The 26,718-nt window shown below is 47.2% G+C and overlaps 3 protein-coding genes across 5 annotated transcripts; 2 read left to right on the top strand and 1 right to left on the bottom strand.

Moving 5' to 3' along the window:
* The first annotated feature begins 436 nt into the window (after positions 1–436).
* Positions 437–4,961, top strand: LOC136521165 (DNA-dependent metalloprotease WSS1-like). Of its 2 annotated transcripts, XM_066514864.1 has the most exons (5): positions 439–706; positions 807–1,002; positions 1,952–2,455; positions 3,626–3,841; positions 4,578–4,961. In XM_066514864.1, exons 1-4 carry the CDS (start codon positions 549–551, stop codon positions 3,812–3,814), a joined length of 1,047 nt encoding a protein of 348 aa, XP_066370961.1. In that variant the 5' UTR covers positions 439–548; the 3' UTR covers positions 3,815–3,841; positions 4,578–4,961. The 2 variants fall into 2 exon arrangements, with proteins under 2 accessions (XP_066370962.1, XP_066370961.1); XM_066514865.1 differs by lacking the exon at positions 3,626–3,841 and having other exon boundaries at positions 437–706.
* A 1,322-nt stretch (positions 4,962–6,283) lies between these two features.
* Positions 6,284–7,979, top strand: LOC136521100 (mitogen-activated protein kinase kinase 5-like). The gene is made up of 2 exons (XM_066514815.1): positions 6,284–7,407; positions 7,487–7,979. Exon 1 carries the CDS (start codon positions 6,340–6,342, stop codon positions 7,381–7,383), a length of 1,044 nt encoding a protein of 347 aa, XP_066370912.1. The 5' UTR covers positions 6,284–6,339; the 3' UTR covers positions 7,384–7,407; positions 7,487–7,979.
* Positions 7,980–23,081: 15,102 nt separating this feature from the next.
* LOC136520587 (cytochrome P450 709B1-like) lies at positions 23,082–26,095 on the bottom strand. Of its 2 annotated transcripts, XM_066514138.1 has the most exons (3): positions 24,817–25,994; positions 24,273–24,696; positions 23,083–24,078 (listed from the first exon to the last, which is right to left on the bottom strand). In XM_066514138.1, the coding sequence occupies exons 1-3, from the start codon at positions 25,960–25,962 to the stop codon at positions 23,948–23,950; spliced, it is 1,701 nt and encodes a 566-aa protein (XP_066370235.1). In that variant the 5' UTR covers positions 25,963–25,994; the 3' UTR covers positions 23,083–23,947. The 2 variants fall into 2 exon arrangements, with proteins under 2 accessions (XP_066370234.1, XP_066370235.1); XM_066514137.1 differs by having other exon boundaries at positions 23,082–24,078; positions 24,273–26,095.
* Between the last annotated feature and the right edge of the window lie 623 nt (positions 26,096–26,718).

The following is a 26,718-nucleotide window of genomic DNA, read 5'->3' as shown; positions in this document are numbered from 1 at the left end:
GCTTCAGTTCCTATATGAGTGCAATGTAACATAAGTAAACATGATTCATATGAGTTACACTGAGCATGCATGAATGAGGTAGAAACAGTTGAGACATAACTTGGAATGAAAACAGAGACAATACGGTGACAGTACTACTTAGGTGCTTAAGCTGGAGGTTGCTGGTCGATATACATAGATTACCTGTCTAATTAGTTTTTCTACTATCTGAATATTCGAGTCGGACCGTCCATCTCAGCACTGCAAGAAAGTTAAAATAACCTATAACTTGTGACGAAGGGAGTAGTTTTTAAGATACGACCAAACTTTGTCCTGACGTCGAAACGATGTGTTTATAAGACAAACGAAATACAGAATGCGCGCAATCAATATAAATTCCGTTAAAAATCCACGGTTTGCTTCTCCAAACAATTCTCTCAAAAACAATGCGTTCTGCGTGTACTGTGTGACCTGTGTAAACAAATCCCGCTCGCCTAGGCCTATCCACCCCAAAGCCCCCAAATCACGCCGCGTTGCGTGTAATCGGCGATTCCGCGGCGGCGGGGGCGATGGAGTTGGGCGACCTGCACAAGGTGTGGGAGGTCCGTGCGCTCAAGACCAAGCCCGACGCGGCCGCCGCCCAGGCGACCCTCGACCGCGTCGCCAGGCAGGTCCAGCCAATCATGCGCCGCCACAAGTGGCGCGTCGAGGTCCTCTCCGAGTTCTCGTAAGCGTCCCACACGAACCCTAACCCTAACCTCCCTTCTCCCCCTCCACGACCCCCGATTGATGGACCCCGTGCGTGCCGGGGGGGTGTGATTGATCAGGCCGCGGGACCCGAGGCTGCTGGGGCTCAATGTCGGCGCGGGCGTCGAGGTCAAGCTGCGGCTGCGGCGCGCCGGCCGCGACCATGACTTCATCCCCTACGAGGAGGTGCTCGACACCATGCTACACGAGCTCTGCCACAACCAGCGCGGGCCCCACGATGCGCAGTTCTACAAGCTCTGGGACGAGCTCCGCAAGGTGCGTCGGCTGCTCTGTGCTTTTGTGCTGCTGCTTACACAATGTGGGATACTGGTGGTTTTATATATTGGCGTGGAATGGCTTTTGCATATGCGCACAAGTGAATGTATTGCTCTGGTTTAAACTATCCCAAGACAATGTTCACCCTGATTGAATGATTCATTGTTGCACATGTCAAAAATTTCCTCCTCTTAAAAGGATTATGATTATTTGTAATGATGCTGTACTTAGAAATTTAAAGTGATTTTTAGTTCTAGTACATCTAACCTAGATTGATATTTGATTGGATGTCCTACTATGGTTATCAAAAACTAAAATAGATGGAACTTGTTTTTTTTTTCTGTGCAACATCCAAACTTAATTCAATGGGAACATCTTTGTCTCTATCAATCCATATGATTATTACCCCACTTGTATCATAGGCATACGACTATTATTTTACTTCGTAATGGTTTATAAACTCTGGAGATGTTGGGAGTGGAGTGGGGAGAAGAGCTTTACCTGTGTTTGCCAAACAATAACGCGAAATGAGGGTATTCAAATCAGAATGAAGATGTAGTGAGGACACTGGACTATATTTGGGGAAAAGTTGTGGCAATTGGCAAGGTCTTTGGAATGGAGTTTTACTTCTGTTGAAATCCTTACAAAAAACAAATGAAAATCCTGTTATGTTTCAGGACCACGGTTTCTATTACTAAATTGATCTTAACTCAAGTTTGTATTTGGTGACGTGTAAGATTGAGGTAGTGAATCTGTAATTTTTTTATTGTACTTGAGTGAGCTTTGCTGTATCTTTGTACCTTATTTGTGACCAAGAACATCTAGTTCTGTCATTTGTCATTTTCTTTGTGTCAGTTTTGTGCTCTTGAATGCAATTTCAGTTTTGCTTATGTGGTGCCATATATTTTTTTAATAATGATCCTTCTGTTGTTTATGATAAATCTTTCAGGAATGCGAAGAACTTGTTTCAAAGGGTATCACTGGAACAGGACAAGGGTTTGATGGTACAGGAAGGCGAGTAGGTGGATTTACAGTACATCCACCACCACCATCTCTGCGGCAAGCTACGTTAGCTGCTGCACAGAAGCGGGCAAGGAATGGAGCTCTATTGCCTTCTGGACCAAGAAAGTTGGGTGGAAACAGTGAAATTATGAGTGCACTTAGTCCAGTACAAGCTGCTGCAATGGCGGCTGAAAGGAGAATGTATGATGATTTGTGGTGTGGATCGCATGATCAATCTGGTATTGATGATTCGGATGATGTTATTATTCTTCAAGAATCACCAAATTTGGTGACAAGGGATGGAAAAAACTCGAAGGGTAGCTGCTCCAACACTTTTGCAGAGCCCAGCACTTCTTCTGGAATTCATAGAGCAGCACGAGATGATAGGACAACAAGTGATGCACTGGATAGTTCAAAGTGGGAATGTGGTGCTTGCACTCTTCTGAACCAGGCAAGTTTTCAAAGTGCCGAATTAAAATATCCATTTCACCTACAAAACTGTGAGTTTATTCATGGATTATGGCTCATTTTTTTTACTCTATATAGAAAATTTATAGGAGAAATCTCTTAGATGTTATAGTAGGACAAACAATCTTTTTCATTCTGATCCATTTAAATTTATCTTTGAAATTCATCCATTTCATTAACACATATGCATATGCTGAACATGATAACCCTGTAGAATCTTAATTAAATGCTTGTTTAGATTAGAGTATGCATGTCTGAGCTTCAGATGTGTATTTATTGTGGTGCTTGTTGATAAGTTCTGAGCCAAGCTCAGTTGGTGAGGGTTATGGATGTACAGCTCTAGGGCCTGTTTGGCAGGGCTCTAGAGCTAGAGTTTCAGCTTTGTTCTACAGGCTACAGCTCCACAGCTCTACAACTCTATCTGTAGAGCCACTCTGTCCGTGTGGGTGTTTGTCTGGCAGGTTAGCTCCAGATCCTTGAATGAGGCCAGAAAGGATGAATTAACATTACTACCCCTGCCAAACAAGCCCCTAACATGTAGTTTTTGGTACCTTTCTTGTTATTACTGCAAGTTCCTCCTATATTTATATTTTCTCATTTTTTCTTGAGCTTATAGTAATTTGCTAGTCACATCATGGTTAATCAAAGTCAAGGAGTAGATTCAATTATCAAAATGTTTGGCATTTCCTGTAATGTATAACTCCACTCATAATAGTAACATACTCGGCCTAGTATTGAACTGCATGATAATTGTATGCCTGTTTAGTTTTGGGAAACCTGCTGTTTGTGATTTATGCAGAGAGTTTCTATCTTCAGGTTTCATGACTTATAGCTAGCAGCCTAGTGTACTGGTCATCACCTATATTTAATTTGACTGTACGCAAGCCAAATTCCAATTTAAGCTACCAAAATCACCAACATAGTTCCATCCTTGCAAAGTGTTGAAAGTTTCTTTTGTCCCAGAAAAACATTACCTTGTAGTCACATTTGCTTGCTTAACTATACTTCTTTTCTCATTCTGTGGTATATATACTTGTGGTTTGGTCTTACATCTAGTCTTCACTTCTTCCATATTTTTTTTCTACTACACATTTTACTTATAGTTATTAGCACGCTTTTCTCTTAACACATTACAAAATCTGAACCTCTGCAGCCTCTGGCACCAATCTGTGAAGTTTGTGGTACCACAAAACCCAAAATTGCAAAGGCGAAGTACATGACTTGGTCTTGTAAATTTTGTACTCTAGAGAACAGCACTAAGCTTGACAAATGCTCAGCATGTGATCAATGGAGATACTCATATGGGCCACCTGTAGCCACATATGGCCCAAGCTATGATTGAGATAACAGTGAAGGCTATAATTGTACAGTAAGTAACCCAGAGTACCGTGTCAGGTTTATAATAATCTTTTAACTTTCCCGTGTGCACTATTCACTTTTAATTTTGTTGTGTTGAAGCGCATGTCATTTATACTGACCTGTTGGATTTATAACAGCCACTAGTGTTCTGCACACCTTATTTCTCAAGATTGCTTTGTTATTTCCAATTAACATTAGGTGCTTGCATGCCCAAATAGACATTATGCTAGATTTTATTGTGGTGTATGCACCGAAGGCAAAAGTATCTATAGACATAGTGGCCCTTCATCTGATACTTTATTTTTGCATTAGTGTGGGACACTATGTCTAACACTTTAAATATTCTCTGCAGTTGTTATTTTGCTTGGAGCTTTTAGTAAACTTCCTTTTGTTTTCTAGGCTATTTAGTTCTATCAGGACCCCATACTTGGACCTACACAAACTGATTTCTTGATAAATCGTTTTAAACTGCATGTTTGCACATCTGAAATGAAATATAAGCCACTTAACACGCAGACTATTCTTGGAACTAAGTCTTCACTTGAAGTGTATATCTGAATGTGCAAAGCTGCAGCTCGTTTTAGTTAACTAACACAGGCTGGTTCAGGATATAGCTTTAGTTGATCGCCATTTGAATGTTCTGTTTCCTGCATTTGCTTCCACTGCAATAACATTTGAAGAGTTACCCTTATTTAAAGTTATCTGCATAACTCAACTCTAATAATGATTTCATGTGGTTCTTACAGGATGACACTTCTGAGCAGGCATCTGCTGCATCGTCGATATAAGTTGCCTTATCTGCAACAGTTCTTGCTCTATTACCACCCTCTTTTGTGGACGTTGCTTGGAGCAATGAGCGGATTGGTAGAAAGAAACAATCTTAGTCCATGGCTGTTAACGTTAGCCGCAAGCCCGGGGCATACAACCTCTGAACCAGGTTGCCCATCCATGCCTCGCCTTCTTGGTGACAGATAACAGCTGGTACCTAAGGGCACACTGTGGTGAATTGGTCTTTTATCTGTTCCGATGTCGTCTGCTCATGTTGCCGTATAGGTGACTGGGTGAGGAAATTTATTAATTACATTAATGTAAGGGTTAATACAAGTATCTGCAATGTTCTTTTAAAAGAATTTACCTGCTCGTCAGATCTAACCCAGAAAATCCAGAGCCAAAGCTTTTACATTTGCTCATCCATGCCGTCACGCTTTGCGTCTTCAGTGGTAACCAAGTATACTGTATTTGAATTATCCTCGTGGAAGTTCTGTAGTTAGAGCGACGAGTGTTGCAGGGTCGCCACTGACTGGTACCGCATCGTCAGGTTCAACTTGCTAGCACTTTAGAAGCAGATGATCACCCTGGCCTGAAAGGCATCCCCATTATCCCCGTGTAAGAAACTGAAAAGTGAGGTCGACAGGTTCTGCAGTCCATCGATCTTTGCCATTTTTCTGGACACAGGCGCGTGCACGGACCGCATATAAATCTTTTATCGCACGTGGTGTTGAAGATGCTCAACGATGACATTCGCAGCTTCTTTCGGTAGAGTTGTGTGCCTTATAATCATTGATCACAGGAAGATCACCAAAGACTTCATGTATTGACACGTCGCGTCGTCCAACCTTTCCCGCTGTTCGTCACTAGCTGATCATTCGAATTTTGAGCACGTTCTCTGAAAGCGGGCCTCAGCCTGTTCGCTTGCTCATATATGATCGTGGATTATAAGTTGGAATAATATTTTTCTCTTACATTAATCCAGTCCGCAGTAAATAATCCACGATCGTTTACGACGATTGGCCATCAGCGGCCAGGTGCGCGTTGCCAGATTCTCCCTGAATTAGGTCTTGAACCTGAGATTTTTACACTTCTTATCACACACCCGCTGTGTGGGATTTGCAAGTCAGGCAGGCACGTAAGAGTATACGGAGATGTTTGGCTGATGTTTTCTATGGCTGATAAGCCGACGAAAACTAATTTATTGTGAGAGAAAAACATTATTTTATGACTGATAAACCACGCTAATAAACCCTCGACACAGCGAGCATGCTCTTGTGAGTACGAACATGGATGACGTAGTACATGTACGGGTCATGGATCAACATCGCATACCTTTGACACGGTAGGACAGTGCATCCGAAACCGTTAGCATTCCTTATAATCCCGAGCAATAATTGTACGGGGGCAGTGAGTAGTGAAGGTCAGCAAGCCACGGTGCGTGCCGTGCGTCTCCAGCGAGGCATCGCCTCGCATCTCCGTTCGTCCTCTAGCTGCTGGGGTTGCCGTCAGGCGAGGTCGTCGCCTCGTGAGGAACAGCGACTTAATTACTGTAGTCGCCTCCGGGGTCCGGGCTCCCTCCCGTCCCATTCCCCAACGGGCACCGCAGCGCCACACGACAAACCCCGACGCAATCACGCAGACGCAGCGGGGAGGAGAAGAAAGAACCGAGACGCAGTCACGCAGACGCCATCACCACCACCCCCCGCCTAACGAACTCCTCCCCACCCCGCCCACGCCATGCGTCCGGGCGGCCTGCCGACCCAGCAGCCCGGCACGCCGGGCCGCGCGCGCCGCCGCCCGGATCTCACCCTCCCCATGCCCCAGCGCGAGGTCACCACCTCCCTCGCCGTCCCGCTCCCTCTCCCGCCAGTCCCCGCCTTCTCCGGGGGGCCCACCCCGCCGGGCGTCGTCCCCGCTCCCGCCGCCGCCGCGGCGCAGCAGCAGCCGCCCCCGCTCGCGGAGCTGGAGCGCGTGCGCCGCGTCGGCAGCGGCGCCGGCGGGACGGTGTGGATGGTGCGTCACCGCGGGACGGGTCGCCCCTTCGCGCTCAAGGTGCTTTACGGGAACCACGACGACGCGGTGCGGCGGCAGATCGCGCGCGAGATCGCCATCCTCCGCACCGCCGAGCACCCGGCCGTGGTGCGTTGCCACGGCATGTACGAGCGCGGCGGGGAGCTGCAGATCCTGCTCGAGTACATGGACGGGGGCTCCCTCGACGGCCGCCGCATCGCCGCCGAGCCGTTCCTCGCCGACGTCGCGCGCCAGGTGCTGTCCGGGATCGCCTACCTCCACCGCCGCCACATCGTGCACCGCGACATCAAGCCCTCCAACCTCCTCATCGACTCGGCGCGCCGCGTCAAGATCGCCGACTTCGGCGTGGGGCGCATCCTCAACCAGACCATGGACCCCTGCAACTCCTCCGTCGGCACCATCGCATACATGAGCCCCGAGCGGATCAACACCGACCTCAACGACGGCAGCTACGACGGATACGCCGGCGACATCTGGAGCTTCGGCCTCAGCATTCTCGAGTTCTACCTGGGCAGGTTCCCCTTCGGGGAGAACCTCGGCAGGCAGGGGGACTGGGCCGCGCTCATGGTCGCTATCTGCTACTCCGATCCGCCCGAGCCACCGCCCACCGCCTCGCCGGAGTTCAGGGGATTCATTAGCTGCTGCCTGCAGAAGAACCCGGCCAAGCGGCTCACCGCCGCGCAGCTGCTGCAGCACCCCTTTGTCGCCGGCCCGCAGCCGCAGCCCCTCGCTGCTCCTCCCCCGTCATGACCACCGTTTCGGGTTGGGAGTAGAGTATGGATCTCATCCCAGTTCGGCCTTTGGCTGCAGGCAGTGTGGACTCCAATCCGGCATTCATTCCCATGTCTGTCAGGTGTATCCTTGGATGGACGGAACTGCTTGCTGTGTGAAGGGAATTGGCTGGCCAGTTTCGGTGGTTTTCTTTCCATCATCGTCGTCCTGCTGCTGCAGTTAAGGTCCCCCTTGATGTTCTTCAAACCAATTTTGGGTGTTGTGTCCATCACCAATTCATCACCACGATCGTCCTCAACCAGCTCCTCGCTGCGATTAAGGTTCTTTCTCCTTCCTGTTGTTTGATGTTCTTTACTTCCAGCGATGATAGCATAAATGAGAAAAAGAAAAAAGTGTGTGCAAATGATTTTTGTAAAAGATCAAATCATATCATATGTCAAGTACAGAGAGGTCCACTTCGTACCAATTTTCATTGTTCTAAAAAGGTTTGGTTAGAAACTTCAACTTTTCCTTTTTATCTCCAATCTCCATGTAGCAGAGCTGTCACATGAGCTGGCAATTGTGCTAGGCTGCTAGCATCTCTCTCTGATATTTTTGGCGCATAATTGGTTGACGATGATTGAGCGCATGATGATGATGATACTGCTGCCGCAGCTGCTGCTGCTTGATAGGTTCTTGGATTCCTTTATCCGGATATATGATTGCATAGAGCGAATCCGGAAATGCGAATAGAACCCAACTTTAATTAGTTTCGTGTCTCTCTTGATGTTGCTCCTGAAATCTGAGAACCATGCCTTTCTCTCTTGCCAAATCCAATGTGCCTTTTTCTTAGCCCCGGGCAAAGGTGGCGGTGACAATTGGCATGCCGATGTTCTTTTGTTTCTTGAGACTTGAGAAGAGTCGTTTCTTCTAGTATATCTCCTCACTTGGCACTACAAGGCCAAGCACATCACCATATCGGCACGTGGTAATATATCATGGTAGGTGGTAGGCCCATGGCAGACGCAGAGGAGAGTCATGAAACGCGCTGTCGGGTTCATAAATCCGGGGTTCCTCATGGACCGGCTTCCCAACAAAGGCTCGACCCAGTAGACAATGTTGCGAACGACGCGCAACTCCTGGACCGGTCCAAATACCTAAACGACAGGCTAGAAGGGCGCCCGCTTCCGACTCCGGTCCGTCTCTCCGACCGGAAGACTTCACTAAGGAGGAACAACGCTCGCTTCCGACTCTGGCCCGCCTCCAGACGACCTCTCCGACCGAAAGGCCTGACCAAACACCACTTCTGACTCCGACCCGCGTCTCCAACTGGGGATGCGCCGGACCCCTGCTTACAGCTCTTCTTCGACTAGTGCAATTAGAGCTGACCGGGACCAACCGACCGGGGACGCTCGCTCGGTGAGGACCAGGAAACGGACGGAGAAAGTAAGGCAGGGCACTCAAGTCAACCACAATACCGAGGAGGAGCGTACCCTGTACACCTACATGACAGTACCGACATGACATGTCAGAAGAGTGCCCTGCAACCTTCCAGGCATGTCAGAACCCAAGCAGTGTCGTGGGCGCCGACATTTACCCTACAATGTTGTGGGCGCCCGCAAAACTCCCATACTGGACGAACACGGTGAAAACCCCTTGCATGCCTCTGGGCATCAACAGTATGGCAGGCGCCGACGTCTGCCATACCAGAAGAAGACGACGCAACCTCCCACATGCATTTGACATTAACAATGTTATGGACGTCTACAATCATCTTGTACTCGACGGCGTGGGCAACAAGACTCAGCATACGTACACTCTTTCTCTTACTTGTAAGGCCACCCCCTTCATCTATAAAAGGGGATGCGCTCTCTCTCAAAGAAGAGGAATCAGTCCACAACAACTCGAACAACACACGATCCGAACGACCAAGGATCCCAACGAACAATAAACGCTCGAATACTTAGCACATATCGGAGCTCTTGTCACTCTCGGCCCTTCAGACCAGAGTCCGACCGGACCTCTTGAACCCCCATCTTTCTCCCTTCCGTTTGTAACCCCACAGCAAACTTCGAGCACCTGGGCTCAGAAATAAAGTCACCGACCGACTCAAACTGGACGTAGGGCACGTTGCCTGAACCAGTATAAACCCTGTGTCATTGAGTGTTAGGCCACATCCGATCACAACGTACGGCAAAACTATAAATATTTACGTGTTGGTCACTTTCTGCACCGACAGTTAGCGTCGTCCGTGGGGAAGACGCTGTACGTTCACACTTTTGGTCATCGGATCGCCCACTTTTCCGCCACCTTCGTCATGGCGGGCTCAAGCGATACGACTCGCTTCGGCTCGTTGGAGTTTCCTGCACTCCCACCTGGTGGGACGTGGGTTCCACCCGTCTTCGAGCCGTCCTAGGCCTTCATCTTCGGAAGTCTGAATTTCGTCGCTGACCGGCTCGGCGTACTGCACCTCCACAAGGAGGCACCCATCTCGGCGCCCATCGGAGGGGCACCCTCCGTCGGCTCCGGGACTCCGGGCAACTTCAACGATGAGGCGCTTGCGCTTCGTTCCGAGCAAACGCTCCGCTCAAACCCCACTGTGAGTAACGTACGCTTTGTTATTTACTTGCTATTTACTATCTTTCACCGATTCTCTAGAGGGACCCCGTTGTCCGCGACCGGTTCCCCTACGGCCTCGCGTCCCCCGCGGACGCGTACGCCCGGGGCTCCGAAAAATGCTGACGCCTCCTTCTCTCACATCCAAATTCGTGGGGATGGCGAGCTATGCTCCCGCCTGTTTCTATGAACTCATAGATGACAAGGTTGAGAGTGACAGCTCCAGCATCGGCGACGTGGCACCTGGCCACCGTTCATTCTGGGAGTGCGCTATGGCAGACGCTCCGGGATAGCCAACGGTGGTAGCGGAGTCCTTGCAGACTCACCCCTCCGGACCCTCGTGTGGGGGCCTTCGCGCTTGCACAAGAGCACGGCAAGGAGCTACGACAACAGCGGCAGAACCAACCACCACCTGCGCTGGCGCGCTCGGCGCACCACGCTGCGCCCCGTGCGCGTAACCCGACGAGCGGCGCCTGGTGTCGCGCCCGCCAGGTCCAGCGTAGCATCATGGACAGGGGGAACGATCCCTCGCTCGGGCTGGCCAGAACATCATCGCCGCGGCAATGCTTCTGCGCGGCCTTCCCGAGCCGAACGACCCCTAGGAACAGGCGATCCACCGGAACCTCCGGGCACTGGTGGAAACTGTTGCCGTTCAACAGGCGGGGAGCTTCGCATCGCGACACCGACTCGAGGCCTCTCTCCCCACCAGGGGAGTGGGGACGCACCAGACGGATCACTCCATCCGCTCACCGCTACGGCCGCCGAGCGCGACGCGGTGGCCGCAGCCGCGCCACGGTCTGACCTGGCGCCCGCTCCACACCGCCCCTCCGTGCATGAGCGGCTCAGGCCGAACCAAGATGCTCGCAGCGTCATCAGCAACCGGCGTCGAGCCCGACATGATGATGACGTTCATCGGGCGGCCATGAGGGCAGGCGACACATACCTCAGCCGGACCATCGCGGGGAGCAGTGAAACGCACCCCAGGCGTGGTCGTCAGCTGGACGACCGGAGTCCCAGCCCGGATGGCCTAGGACCACGGGCCTTTGGCCGACGCATCCAGAGAGCGCCATTCCCATAGCGCTTCCGACCCCCTACAAACATCGCCGAGTATACCGGGGAGACGAACCCCCGATATATGGCTTGAAGATTTCCGGCTCGCCTGCCGAGCCGGTGGAGTGGATGATGACCACTTCATCATTCAGTACCTCCCTATCTGCTGGGGGAACATGTTCGAGCATGGCTAGAATTCCTCCCACACGACAACATCCGCGACTGAACGGACCTCAAGAGGGTCTTCGTTGAGAACTTCTAGGGGACGTATGTCCGTCCTAGGAACTCCTGGGACCTGAAGAGCTGCCAGCAGGAGCCCAACGAGCCCCTGCGGGATTACATCCGCAGGTTCTCCAAAAGATGCAACTCCCTCCCTCATGTCGTCGACGTGGACGTCATTAGCGCATTCCTCTTCGAGATAACCTGCGAGTCCCTAATCTACAAGCTTGGCAGCCTGAAGCCCCGTGCCACCCGTGACCTGCTCGGCGTCACCACGAACCACGCCTCCGGTGAGGAGGCGGTCGGAGCGGTCTTCAACAGAGGTCGGGACAAAGGCAAGGCCAAGCGCGAGGATCAGGACGAGGGTCCCTCCACGCAGAGGGGCAAAAAGAACAAGAAAGATCGTTGCCGATCGGCCAACTTCACGTTGGTCGCCACGGCTGATCACACGGGCAAGCAGCCCCAGCAGGGCCTCCCGGACCACTTCAACAAGCTCATGAGAGCCCGTGCACCAACCAAGCCTACCCCGTCAAACACCTCTACAAGGACTACGAGCTCCTCAAGCGCTTTCTGCGATAGGCCGACAGGCCGAAGGAAGGAAAAGGCAAGGAGGCAGCAGCCAAGAAAGGGGGCATGGCGGGCAAGGATCCGGATGACTGAAGGTCCCTATACGGTGACCGAGGTGATCTGACCAGGCACCTACCGATTGAAGGACGACAACGATGACGTTCTCACCAACACTTGGAATAGCGAACAACTACGTTGTTTCTTCCCCTAAAATTTAGTCTTACCATTTTTACTTAATGTTTGCTCCTATAAAGTGCCCCAACCCGAACACTTTCGGTTTGTGTCGCTCGGGGGCTCCACGGGGGTGCAATACCACCTCTCTTTTTTACTATCATATGGTAAATACCTTTTTACCCAAACAAAAGGGTAGTCCGTTCCTTTAATTACCTTACGTAACTTTGCTTTAAATATTTTGACCGATCGCACCCTGCCTCTACCTACGGTTACGAGCAGCTGAGCCTTGCAGGCCACGCTTGGGCTCTTAAGGTTGCAGCCTACGGGACGAACGGGCAGGTGCGAAAAAGAAAGAATAAAAAATAAAGTTATGCTAAGGTAAAAAATAAGGAACGAACGGGACAAACTTTCCCGAACGAAGTAGTTCCATCACAAAAACAAAGTTGTTGTATTCATAAATACACAAAAACACTTTACACAGGGGGCTCCCCCACGACATTATCTTTTATATCTGCTAAAGTATTTCTACTCTAAAAACCTGTACTGCGGCTCCCCGGCGGCATAGGCTACCGGCTCGACCGACGAGGGTAGGGGCTGCTCGTCCTCCGACTGGGCAACGTTCGGCTCGATCGGAGGCAGGTACGAAGAACCCCCCAGACGATTCTACCCGAATCGCCCGGGTGCTCGAGTGCTACACCCACGGGTGCACTCGCGCGCACCCGCCGTCAAAGACAAAAACCACCTAGACGATTCTACCTTGAATCGTCTGGGGGCTCGGGGCTCCTGTCGGGTTCATAAACCCAGGGTTCCTCATGGACTAGCTTCCCAACAAAGGCTCGGCCCAGTAGACAACGTTGCGAACGACGCGTAACTCCTGGGCCAGCCCAAATACCTAAACGACAGGCCAGAAGGGTGATCCAAACTCCGACCGGAAGGCCTGGCCGAGGAGGAAGGGCGCCCGGTTCTGACTCCGTCCCGCCTCTCTGACCGGAAGGCCTCACTAAGGAGGAACAACGGTCGCTTCCGACTCCAGCCCGCCTCCAGACGGCCTCTCCGACCGGAAGGCCTGGCCAAACACCACTTCCGACTTGGACCCGCGTCTCCAACCGAGGATGCGTAGAACCCCTGCTTACAGCTCTTCTCCGACTAGCGCAATCAGAGCCGACTGAGACCAACCGATCGGGGACGCCCGCTCAGTGAGGACTAGGAAACGGATGAAGAAAGTAAGGCAGGGCACTCAAGTCAACCACAATACCGAGAAGGGCCGTACCCTGTACACCTACATGACAGTACTGACATGACATGTCAGAAGAGTGCCCTGCAACCTTCCAGGCATGTCAGAACCCAAGCAGTGTTGTGGGCGTCGACATTTGCCCTACAGTGTTGTGGGCGCCCATAAAACTCCTATACCGGACGAACACGGTAAAAACCCCTTGCATGCCTCTGGGCATCAACCGTATGGCAGGCGTCGACGTCTGCCATACCAGATGAAGACGATGCAACCTCCCACATGCATCTGACATTAACAGTGTTATGAGCGCCTATAATCATCTTGTACTCGACAGCGTGGGCAACAAGACTCAGCATACGTACACACTCTCTCTCACTTATAAGGCTATCCCCTTCATCTATAAAAGTGGATGCGCTCTCTTCCAAAGAAGAGGAATCAGTCCACAACAACTCGAACAACACACACAATCCGAACGACCAAGGATCCCAACGAACAACAAACGCTCGAGCACTTAGCACATATCAGAGCTCCCGTCACTCTCGGCCCTTCAGACCAGAGTCCGACCGGACTTCTTGTACCCCCATCTTTCTCCCTTCCGTTTGTAACCCCACAGCAAACTTCGAGCACCTGGGCTCAGGAATAAAGTCACCGACCGACTCAAACTTGACGTAGGGCACGTTGTCTGAACCAGTATAAACCCTGTGTCATTGAGTGCTAGGCACATCCGATCACAACGTATGGCAAAACTATAAATATTTACGTGTTATTACTTTCTGCACCGACACGTGCGTTGCATTGCACTTGCATAGGGTAAGAGTGTCAGACCTGTGATGTCCATGATCTTGGAGACTTTTTGTGGATTCTAACACTGCAAAGAAATAGAGAGCGCGAGGGAAAAGTCTCACAATGTGGCTAGCTCCCTCAACTGAAGAGCGTCGTCCTAGGCTCCTGGCGAGTGGTACTGTACTAGTTGGTGGGGATGATAGTGTGTGCCACGACAGATTGAGAGATCCGTCTGTTGTGAATGCTGTCCGTGCTTGATGAATGAACGCAGTGCAGTGTGCAGACCAGCCCACGCAGCTCTTGTCTTCTCCCAATCCCAGTAGTAGAATAGAAGAAGCCAATGATGTGAATCCTTGCACATGCGAAACCGGGACTTGCGACGGAACTGCACAGCACGCCGATATTGTCTGAATTTTTGGTAAGTTTCAGGCAACAATTCGTAAAAGACAACTAATACAATTAAAAGGACAACTACAGTGAACAACTTTTTTTTAGCTAAATAATAGTAATAAAATTGCATGTTATCTAAGCAACAAAAAAAAATTCAGACACGTGAGATATAGGGGAAGTTATAAATAACAAAATAATCAAGGCGGCAGCAGTGGGTAAGGTGAAGATCCTCTGGAACAGGCACCGGTTGCTGTCGCTGGCCCTGTTTGGAGTCTGCTGTTGTAAAACATTAAGACTCTATCCTATAAGTAAAGTAGAAGGAGGAATCTTAATTCTAGTCTGTTTATATGTGATCTCTTACCAAAATCTTATGCCTGGGCAGGACTATATATACGTGGAAGCTCTATGTTGTAATCACTAATTTTCAGATGAATAAAGAACAGTCTCCCTATCTCGTGTCTATTTTGTTCTACTATTTTCATATACTATGTTGATCACGAGAGACGGAGAGGGGAAGGTCCTAACTGCTGGCAATATGTTTTATAACACGTTATCAGCACGACAAGTTTTACGTCAACATCGCCGTTGAAGCCGCCGCCGATCTTCGATGCCGACGCTCATGCCGATGTCCCTGCTGCAAATACTTCGACGATGTCGACATTCCGACGTTGTTAGCGGAACGGATCTGCAACCTCTACTTGCAACGAATCTGCACTGCATCGATATGCACCGTCGCTGTCAAGTAGGCAGTTTTACGATAATACAAAACGCCCTACGCGGTATATATCTACTAACCACTGCTCTATGTGGCATATGAGGTAAATCAAATTGACATCCTCTATGAGGTATGAAAGAAATCGTATCTCGTAGATTGCGTTTGTCCTGACCAGCAAGATAGGCTTTTGCTTTGCTCCTGGCTACGGTACACGTAGTACGTAAAATTGGTATATGCAGTGCAGACGTGAGTTGACTCTAGGGTTAATTGTTAAAAAAAAACAAGAGCATCAAGGCTGTCCTGTAGCCAGCAAACTTGATATCACGTTGATCAGAACCTAAACTCCTGCATGAGCGCACATGACCATGTGGCTGGTATGCTGCCATGGCACCATGGCCGTCCCCAGATGAATCACGGACTCTGGATGCCATGCACGACTCGCTGACAGGATGCCCCTCGCCGGCTTGCAGCCGTGACAGCCACCGTCAAACCCTTTTGCGTCGGTTGCCACCAATCTCGCACACGGCCGGCACGCACGCGCTGTAACCGTGCACTGCCCGTGCCTCACGCTCTCTGTTCGCCATGGCCATTGATCTTGTGGTTTGCATGCCACCGCCACCGGTGCCTCGTATAATCACCCGTTTTTTTTGCTGGCACGCAACCAGTATGTCGTAGACGGTAGATGGCCGCACACCATGCTAATGAAGGCAATCATGGCACCGCATAGTCAACTCGCAGCTGGCTTGTCAAGTGTCATGTGTCGACCGGCTGCCAATCTAGACCCCACCTTCACAGTTCGGAAACATGCCGTAGTCGTTCACGCGAAGCATGTAGCTGTGGTGACGGACCGGTTTACTGTAAGATAAGGGGCAGTTAGAGTTTTACTATGAAAAAAAAAACTCTAATCCACATCGGATCGGACCGTAAGAAGTGGAGAAGGCCAAGAAGGTTTTTAACGGGATGAGAAGAATACGTGGCAGAATTGGCCTTATAGCAATGAAAAAAAAACCAGAAAAAAGGAAAAGGCTAAATTTTAACAAAGAAGCCTATGTTTCCCGTAGAAACAATGCATAAGTTGTTTATTCTTGAAGAATTGCATTTATGCTTTCTGGAAATTATGGTTCTAATTAATTAACCCTAGACCCTCTCTTTATGCATATTTACTATATATATCTTATACCCGCATATATAAGAACTTGTATATACAACATTAAATATGTAGTAAACTCATATGCACATCTTTTTGTATAACCATCCGCTATCTTTTTACACTTTGCCACTTGTTTACATGTAGTAAACTCATACGCACATGATGATTCCGGTAATAATAACATATGCATACCTTCGTGAAGAAGGAATATCCTAGACTTGTCATAAATGATAGAATTATATAGCATGGTCATTTATTAAATCCTAGTAGAATATTCTAGTGCCACTGAAGTGGAGTGGACCTTAAGCATTGCTCCTAATATTACTCTCAAAGAATGAGTACGTGACCAAGCTAAATCTGAAAGGTCTTATAAGACTCACTGAATGAGAAATTCTAGAAGATATCCTATATTATGATTGTATAATGCCAGAAATATTGAAAATTGAATTTTCAAGCTATATGACCATATGGGATATAATGCTGCTATATAAACAAATACAATGAGCTTGAAGCTTTGTGATTAAAAGTCATAGAATACGAGATGATAAATAAGACTTCTTCTAATTCCATAAGAAATATTTCTTGAAATAGAAAGACCAAGAGCATTGAAGTGATAGGAGTATTCAAATTTATCATCCATAATTACTCGATATCAAGTAGAAATTGAGTTAGATTTTTTAGACAACATTTTGAATTAGGTTATGACTTGCATATGATGTATTCCTAGAAGGATTATGATTACATATCACCACTATGAAGTAGAGCATGCATGAAGCTGCTAAATGTCAAGCATAGAATCTAAGACATGTAAGAATGGATAATAATTAGAATATTTAAGGTTTTCTTGAAGAAGAACTTAAATCATGTGCTTACAAACTTGTTTTGTCTTTGGAATTACTATCCTAAAGTATTAGTGGTGGCGGTGCTTTAAGTTTTAATTCTCGTTGAATTAAGTGGATAGATTTTGTAAACTCGTAGAAGAGTTAATGGTTATTTTAATAGCTTGAAGACTAATATGAAACATTTAATATTCTTAGTTACAATTCTTACATGCAATAATATGTGTTAACTTTACATGGAATAGATAAGATTATATGTTTCGCATATAAATAATTGCCTATTTTTGCCTATCTAAATAAGTTTTGCATTAATTTTATCCACAAAGAAGTATCAGTTAACCATGAAGGTTATAGTTCTTCGTGCAACACTACCACGTAGGTAGAAGGGAAATTGAATTTCCTAAAACCACATGAACAATTGGACTATATTGGCATATGAATTGATCTTAGAAGGACCAGTTTAGCCAAGAGATAGTATCCATAAACAAATTATTTAATACTTCATCCTAGAAACTAGAAGTTTATGTCCTACCCTAAATTGTTGTACACTGAATATATGCTCGATACATGAATTTTATGCCACAACCAATGAATACTAGAGGTATGATTGGATTCTATGGAATATTAGAAATGATTATTCATAGATGATGCATGAAGCATATTACTACTTGAAGTAATAATTGCATGAAAAGGGGAGGAATTTTGGGTAAAGGCATAAGAAAATATGGATAATATATATTTAATAGACATAGCCTTCCTAAATCCATCTTTAAGTGCATGTATTAGGATTTGAAGCCCTAGCCGCGTCCCTTTCGTCCGAGTTAACTTTCTCTACATTGCACTAATTTCAAGCAAGCTTATAGCTTTGTATTTTGTTGTTATCTATTATGTTGAATTAAATATCAATATTTCACATTACACATGAATGTGTATCACTATGTTGTGCTCTCGTTGAGCCGCAACTACATATCTCCACTCCTACATCAATATTAACATAGAAGCTATATTCGTAGCTTGTAGCTACTACTTTCTCCACCTAATCAAATTGGTTCACTAGCATGTTATGCCAAGCTAGTTTTTATTGAAGTAATAAATATGTTACTTTTTCATGCATTGTATGCATAAGCAATACGATTGGTCTAAGGCTGAGCAGCCTACGATCGGGGGAGTGAGTTAATATAAAATTAGCTTAATGGAGACTAACCCAATTAATGAGATGAATAATTGGGGAATTAAGATGGTGGATAACACACTTTTGATGATTTGGAATTTAAGAAGAAAAGACATTTAGGGATTTTTGCATTAATGGCAATTAGAAATTTCTAGAAGAAATTCCATGTAAGTTTGAATGTTGCGTATTTTATACATTTGAAGTATATGATCTATTTTTTTATTATGTATGAGTAATTGGATTAATTTTTTTTGGCTCAACTATAAAGAAGCTAGACAATGAAATAGTTCTCTAAACTATGATATGTGCAAATCAGAGAGAGAACATCTCTGAATTTGTAGGAATGTTAAATATTCTTAAGTGCACTTTATGTATTCTAGCTCGCTACATAATAACCCCCATATTTAACTATGTGCGTGGATATTTTCCATAAAATTTCATCATAGCATACATGAATGGGCCTCCGCTTGTAGTTGGAGATGCATGAATTTGATTATTTTAAGCCCATAATAGGGGATATCTTTTGAAGTATGCTATAAAGATCTAATATTGGCATTAGGGGGAGAGAAAGCCTATTTTGAATGCCAAATATTATTTCCACAGAAGAAGAATGATCTAAAGAAAATATTCCTCAAAAGCTTGAAGCAGGAGTATTATCACACACTAAATCAAACAATAGTTTGACAAATGCTCTTATGAAGCATGAAGAGGAGCATATGTCAGATATTTTTAAAAAATGAGAGGAGTAACTTGAAGTTATAAACCAAAAAATTTTACTAGTAGTAAACTAAGTATTATATACTATTAAGCTAAAATCTACGAGGATGCCTATGGATTCTAGTTTAGTGTATACTTATCAAATGAAATAAGAACAAACTCCTTCATTCTCATGAAGAGAATACCTCACGAAGAAGGTTAAGCACCTTATGAAGAGGATCATCGTAAAGATAAAATCCAACACACTAAGCATGTGCATAATTAGTGTTGGGTATGCAGAACAACAAATCATCTTTTGTCTGGAAAATAACAAAGAGATAGAATAATCTCACATTGTGAGAATATTGTGAGAAAATAATAGTTGTCGACAACGCTACCTTTATAATTACAGATATTTCTCTTATGAGAAGCTGGATCTAGAAAACAAAGTCTATGTCAAAGTCGTCTGTAGCGATTATATCGGGTCAATGAAGAAAGCAATTGAGGTGGAATCTCCTACTAAGAAAAAATAAATGTTTTGCTATATCTCTGGCAAATAAAATGAATGAATATGAAATATGCAGTTAGTAAGTGGATTCTAAAAATCCATATAGTTCATGAAGAATATAAATCACAACATATAAAAATTAAATCTCATACTAAGTATTAAAGAAGTCTAAGGTAGAATATATTCCTGAATGAATATCGAAGTCTTAAGAAGGGCATGTCCTAGAAGGAATAGAGTCATTGAATGACTTTGTAGTGAATAACACAATTATTGTGTACATCTCATAATAATCTCTCATGCAGTAGAGAATATATCTCATAGAAGAGAAATATAATTCATCCAAAATGAGAACATCCTTGAAGAAATTAATCAATAAAGGATTTACCAATTGATTATTGAATAAACATCATTAATCCCTGAAGTTTATATAGACCCGAGTGAAAGAAAATAAAGAATCCTAAACACCATGAAGGTGTCATATGAACACTCAGAAAAGTGCATGCTAGCAATGAAGTGTTGATATCCTGTAAATATCATAGAAGGTATAAGAATAATGGTGATTTTGGTAATTGAATTATCCCCTTAAAGTCAAATGCAAGACTGGATTTATTATTTAGTGATACAATCAAAGTCCTGAAGATTTAGAGAACATATAATTTGAAAATCCACTAAGAAATAATTATCAGTATTCAAACTCTAGTATAAGTTTGATACACTATCTAGAAGACATTGAATATTAACTTATTTACCCCTATAATCCTCTTAAAGGATTTATTACCCTGAATGATAAAATTTATTTGTTTTTGCACAACTAATAAGTGGTTATTATGCATGAAGCATATTGCTCTTGTTTATACCCATATAATTCATAGAAGAATTATGAGCCAACTTTTTGAAAGATATAGTACCGGGTGCTGCATACCATTAATTAAGTACATATTTATGAAAAGTGTGGTTGGAACAATAAAGTTCAAATTTTGGCTTTATGAGGGGGAACATATTTTTATTAAATCTACCTCGAAGGTAAACCACTAGAATTACAAAGATCAAGTAGATCATTTTTGTTAAAACATTGAAGTTTATGCATTGATCATGAAGATAAAAATATATTCACGAAGAATAGAATATCATGAAGTATATATGACCAAGAAAGTTAAATGTTGTATTCTTTTTCTCTATATGAGTTTTTACTTGAAGGTTTCTCACACAAGGTTTTTAACGAGACAACATGTGCAATGCAATTAACGAATACGATGTACTATTTTCTCCAAAAACCATTTTTTCCACTGGATTTTCGGATAGAGTTTTTAATGAGGCATGTGCATATCGTGGTAATCGCCTAAGGGGGAGTGTTGTAAAACATTTGGACTCTATTCTAAAAGGAAAGGAGAAGGAGGAATTCTAATCCTAGTTCGTTTGTATGTGAGCTCTTATCAAATTCTTAGACCTTGGTAGAACTATATATACGTGGGAGTTCTATATTATAATCATTAATTTTCAGAGAAATAAAGAATAGTCTCTCTATCTTGTGTTCATTTGTTCTACTATTTTTATATACTATTTTAATCATGAGAAACCAAGAGAAAAGATCCTAACCGCTTGTTAACATGTTTTATAACAACTCCATCTCCGTCTCGGCAGCCTGTAAATGTGATGTGTAGTAGAGAGGATTGGAAGCCATCTTTGTCTAGAGCCTATAGAAAAGGATTGATAGATTTGGAGGAGGGTTTCGCCTCTATGTTTCCTTGCTAGTACAAGACGTTTCAGAAAACGGAATATATATCTTTGCGAAATCTGCTTCCTAATGGCCGTATTATAGTTCCGTCCGGGCAACGGTGGCTTTTCCGATGGACTTTCTGTAGACTGCTGCTGTGGTCATCTGCTACGCCACGAAGTCCTGTTGGGTCACGACGGATTCCTTTTCTTGTGGAAGATTGTGGTGATGTTTACTCATCCTCTCGTGCTGTCGCTTCATTCTAATAAATTATATATAGCTTAGTTTGGCATTATTATAAGTTAAATAAATTTCTCTTACTTTAATCACCTAAAACACGTGTCACAAGGACACGGTAGGAAAAAACAATATTAAATTAGTTTTATTAGATATTTCATAAAATATATTTTGATGGGTATTTATATGAGGTTGTAGTCTTGTAGATGATAATATATTATTTTGAAAGAGTTAAATGCATTAGTGGTCCCTAAACTTATCATCGAATGCCACTTAGGTTCGCAAATTTTTTGAAACAACACATTTGTGAGTTCCTATAAACTTATCAAGTAGTGCTCCGCACATGTCTAAACTTGTTAAATGGTGCAAGTGCACTGTAGGTTCATTTCAAGACCATACCGACTATGTGGTGCCTCGTTCAACAAGTTTATAGACTAGAAATGTGTTTTTATAGTTTGTGTACCTCGATGGTATCCTTTGACAAGTGGTGCCTCATTCAACAAGTTTATAGACTAGAAATGTGTTTTTATAGTTCGTGTACCTCACTGGTATCTTTGGATAAGTTCAGTGACATGCATTTAACTTTTTTTAAAAAATTTAGTTACATTAGAGGTTTTATTTTAGAATAAAATTAAATCAACCATAATTTAAAATTAGAGGTTTTATGCATACTATTTGCCTTTTCCTTTTGTACTGTCTTTTCGAAAGATGCCTGTACCGAGTGCTGTGCTCGTTCGGGAACCCGAGGAACAGCGAAAGAATCAAAGAACCGGAAGGATGCGGTCTAGTTGAAATGTTGTTGAAGTACGAGGTGGCGTCTAGCCGAAAATCAAACCACCTCCTCTCCTCCTTTTTTTTCTTTAAGAAAATGATCGGACCTGGCCCATTCATTCACAAAATCACAATATTATATACTCATATATATACTCAGAGAGTAGAAAATATAACAATATATACATCACAAATTTCTTACAGATTACAATGCAGGTAATGAAGGAGTTATATATGAACAAGACAACGAGGATGGATACGAGTTATTTGGACAAGGTATGCTCAACTCCTTAAAAGTATATTTCAATCATTATGTAACTCATACTTAACTTTTTCATGCTTCAAATAAAACCAGAAAGGGGCAGAGAAGTGGAAATCGAAACAAGACAAGATGAGAAAATCAGTAAACAGGATTGTGACATCCCTGATCCAAATGAGGTCGTCTATAGCAACATACCAAAGGAGACACATATGCTGAAAAGTTTAGAAAATTGCAGATACTATAATGAAAAAAAAATTCAATATGGTAAGGACAACAAAAGTTAGATCAGACTAGCCAATCCAGACACGCCGCCTGAACTCACAAGACTTTGAACAAGCAAAGCCACCTCTTCATTCTTAAAAAAAAGATGATTGGACCAAGCCCATCCATTCACAAAGGTGTGTGTCTCCGTGGGATATTTAACTATTTACCATTATAACTTATGGCAATTTTTAAGATAACATTTTTAGAATTGGCGCTACAGATTTAACAGTAGAGAAAGAAATTTCATATAAAATTGTCACTTTTGTTCACGTGGCACGCCAACACCTCACTCCAACGAGGATCCGAGTGAGCAGTCTCATGCGAAAAGATCATCATGCCTCCTCCCCTTTTTGCCATAGATTAAAGGATGGGCGGCTCATGATAGCTTTGTATTTTCAAGATATTTATTCTTTATTTTACAAAGGAAAAAAGAATGTATATGACATCATCATGATGCATGGCTCGCAAAGCAAATTGCGCATGGCGCACGGCGCCCGGCTTAGGCCGGCGTTCGGCACGCTGTGTCTGCGCAGCTTCACGCGCTCTACTCCCTGACCGCCGCCCGCTAGCAGGAGTCCGACACGGGCCTGCGGCGCTGCGTGGCCGCGGCGCCGCGGGTGGGGCTGGCAGCCTTCGGAGACGCGGACGACTCCGGCATCCTCTACCACCTCGCCTCCGCCGCGGACCACGGCGGCGCTCAACTGGTGTGACTCCACCCCGGCTTCTGCCCCGTTGACACCTCTCCGTCTGGCGCCGAGGTCGTCATCGGCATGGTGGAAGCGGCGCGACGGCGTGGTGGATGCCGACACCGTCGTGCTCGCGCTTGGTCCGTGGTCCAGGCCGATCTGCAGCGCGCGGCGCACCGCCAGGAGGCTCGCCAGCGGCCGCGCCTTTCTCTCGTCATCTTGGCCCGCCCCCATCCAGAGCGCCGACCGGCACGCGCTTGCCCCGTGGCGGCCCTGTTCGCTGCCGCCTGCCTCTTGGCATGTCGCGCCGTCGCGGTCGTTGCGGGCCGCCGCCGAGCGAGCGGTCCGTGCTGCTGGCGTTCCTCGCGACGACGAGTCCCGGGCCCGAGCGCCGCCGTCGCCTCAGGTGGAGCGCGTCGACGAGGAAGGCGAACGAGCAGGGCGCGTCGCGGATGTGGCTGTCGGCAGGACGTACATGGGCGCTGCACATGGAGTTCTACGGCAGCTGGAGCTTGCATCGGGTACCAGATTCGGGAGAGGGCGCCGTCGCTGGCGGAACCCTAACGCCGCCGCCATCTTCTTCTTCGTCTCCAGTGCGGGCGCGCATGCACGACGCGGGGAAGGAAGAGCGTGGGGAGGCACGTGACTGATGCAATTGCTAAATTTTTGGCGAGAATGCAAAGGAGTAAATCTGTTCACAAAATCATAATATTGTAGGTCCATTGTGAAATATGATAAAGAAACTAAGGAAACAAATCGCAGAGGACGGAAGCCTAATTAATGACTCGGCAGGTTACACATGAACGTTGTAGGAAATTTATACTCCTACTTTAGTTCAAATGGAACTTGTGACTAGGATGGCTTCCAATCCTCTCTACTACGCACCCAAGAGCTTGAGCACGACCGGGAGCCCTTTCGACGGTTGCAGCGTCAGGAAGTCGACCGGCGCGTGCACGTACTCCGGTGCCACCTCGAAGGCGAACCGCCGCAGGATGAGCGCCAGCGTGGCCTTGGCCTCCAGCATCGCGAAGTCCTGCCCGATGCACGACCGCGGGCCCAAGGAGAAGGACAGCAGCGCGTTCGGGTGCGCCGCCGCCTTGCCCATGCCGTCCCGGAACCGGAGCGGGTTGAACGCGCCGGCGTCCGCGCCCCACACCTCCTCGTCGCGGTGGAGCATCGCGATCGGGATCAGCAGGAGGGTGCCCTTGGGCACCTTCACGCCGCAGAGGTCCGCGTCCGCTGTCGCCTGCCTCGCGATCATCGGCACCGCGCCGTACAGCCGGAGCGTCTCGTACAGCACCATGGTCACCTGCGAAACAACATAAGAACATGGCTGTGATGCACATGCACGCTCGCAGGCGGTCACCGTGCGGATATACACCTGCTCGGCGCTAGCTAGCTTAATAAGCTTAAGGTGGAGGGGGCTCACGAGCTTGAACTTGTTGAGGGCGTCGCCGCGGAGGGGCACCTCGGCGCCGCCGCACTCCCGGATCACCTCCTCCCTGAGCCGCTGTTGCCACTCTGGGTGCGTGCCGAGGAGGAACATGGCCCAGGTGAGGAGGTGCGAGGTCGTGTCGTGGCCGGCGAAGAAGAAGGTCTTGCACTCGTCGATGATCTCGTCCATGCTCATGGCCTGCTGCCTATTGCCGCCGTCGTCGCCGGCGGCGTTGGCCTCCAACATGAGGCCGAGCAGGTCGCTGCCGTAGCCCCTCGCCTCCTTCGCAGCGGCGAGGCGCTCGCCGATGATGGCCATGAGCGTGCCCCGCACCGTGCGCTCGAGCTGCCAGCGGCGCACGTTGGCCTTGGTGGGCACGTACTGCATGCCCGGCACGCGCACGCTGTTGATGGAGGCGAAGGCGATGAACTGGAGCTCCCGCTGCGCCAGGAACACCTCCTTCCCCTGCCGGTAGCTGCTGCCGAACGCCGTGTGCGAGATCACATCGGCGGTGAGCTCCGTGAACTGATGCCCCACCTCCACCGTCACCCCCTCCCCGTCCCCGCTTGCGGCGGCGCGCGCCTCCCACGCCCGGATCACCTCCGCCGCGCACGCCGCCATCGCCCCCGTCATCGACTTGAGCTTGTCCATGGCGAACGCCGGGTGCACGACGCGGCGGTGGCGCGACCAGTCGTCGCCGTTGGTGAAGGCGAGGCCCATGCCCATCAGGGACAGTATGGTGGGGCCCGGGTTCGGCTTGCCGTACAGCCCCGACTTGTCGGAGAGGACCCGCTTCACCATGTCGTAGCTGCCCACGAACAGCGCCGGAGTCGAGCTGGACCACGTCAGGAACACCTTGCCGTAGAGTGACATCCACGCGCGGTACTGCGGCATCACGCGCGGGATGTAGTCGTGGGAGGTGAGGTCCAGCGTGTCGCCGCTCGTCGCCGCCCGCATCGCCTGAACCTCCTTGCTGTTGCCCACGAAGACACGGTACGGCGGCCCGCGGACGCCCTGCCGCGCGAACGCCCTCGCGACGGCGTACGGGCGCCATACCAGGTGGAGCAGCACCGTCCACAGCCTCGTGACCACCACCACGGCGACGGCGGCGGCGACCAGCGCTACACCTCCCGTGCCCATGTCGAGCAACAGGAGGATACGAACGAGAACTCGGCGTGCACCCTGCGAAGCGAACTGCAATACGCACGGAGGAGGGTAGTACTGCTATGTGATGTCGTCGTGTGTGCCATTGTCACTGTGTATATATATTATCAAGCAGAAGCTGAATTGCCGTCGTAAAATACGGTGTCGATGTCAAATTTTCAACTGCTTCTCTGCTTAGCACTTTCAGCTTTGTCGTGCCTCCGGCGATGACACCAGCGACTGATTGCGAGTTGCGACCGGCGTTAAGTACAAGGCAAGGGCTTTGTCTGACGAGGGTAGTTGCTGTCTTGCTGACGGACGGTCGAAGACTTCAAGCGATCTCGCAAGCCTTTGTGAGATCTACATCAGATTTTTGATGTGTGGCTCTAAATGAAACCGCTGAACCGGTACTCTTCCTTGCCCACTCCCTATCTGAAGCCTGATTCCGTATACTGAACTGACAGACTGAAGCCAAATATTCAGAGTTCCTGACAACACCTCCCGTCTAAAAATCCTTGCCCTTAATGATGAAATGATGGAAAAAAAAATCTTCCTAATAAAATTTGCATTCTCCCATGTAGCTTTACAAGCAGGTAGGTTGAGCCACTATATCTAGCCTGTTCGTTTGGTCATATTTGGCTTATAAGCCATGGCTTATCAGCCAACGCACATTATTTTTCTCTCATACCAAATCAGCCAACAGTACTTTCAGTCATGGCTTATAAGCAAAACAAGCCCAAACGAACACGCTGG

This window comes from Miscanthus floridulus, chromosome 18, assembly GCF_019320115.1.
Source record: "Miscanthus floridulus cultivar M001 chromosome 18, ASM1932011v1, whole genome shotgun sequence".
NCBI lineage: Eukaryota > Viridiplantae > Streptophyta > Magnoliopsida > Poales > Poaceae > Miscanthus > Miscanthus floridulus.
The sequence above is the reverse complement of the archived record's forward strand: the minus strand, read 5'-3'. Positions and strand labels throughout refer to the sequence as shown.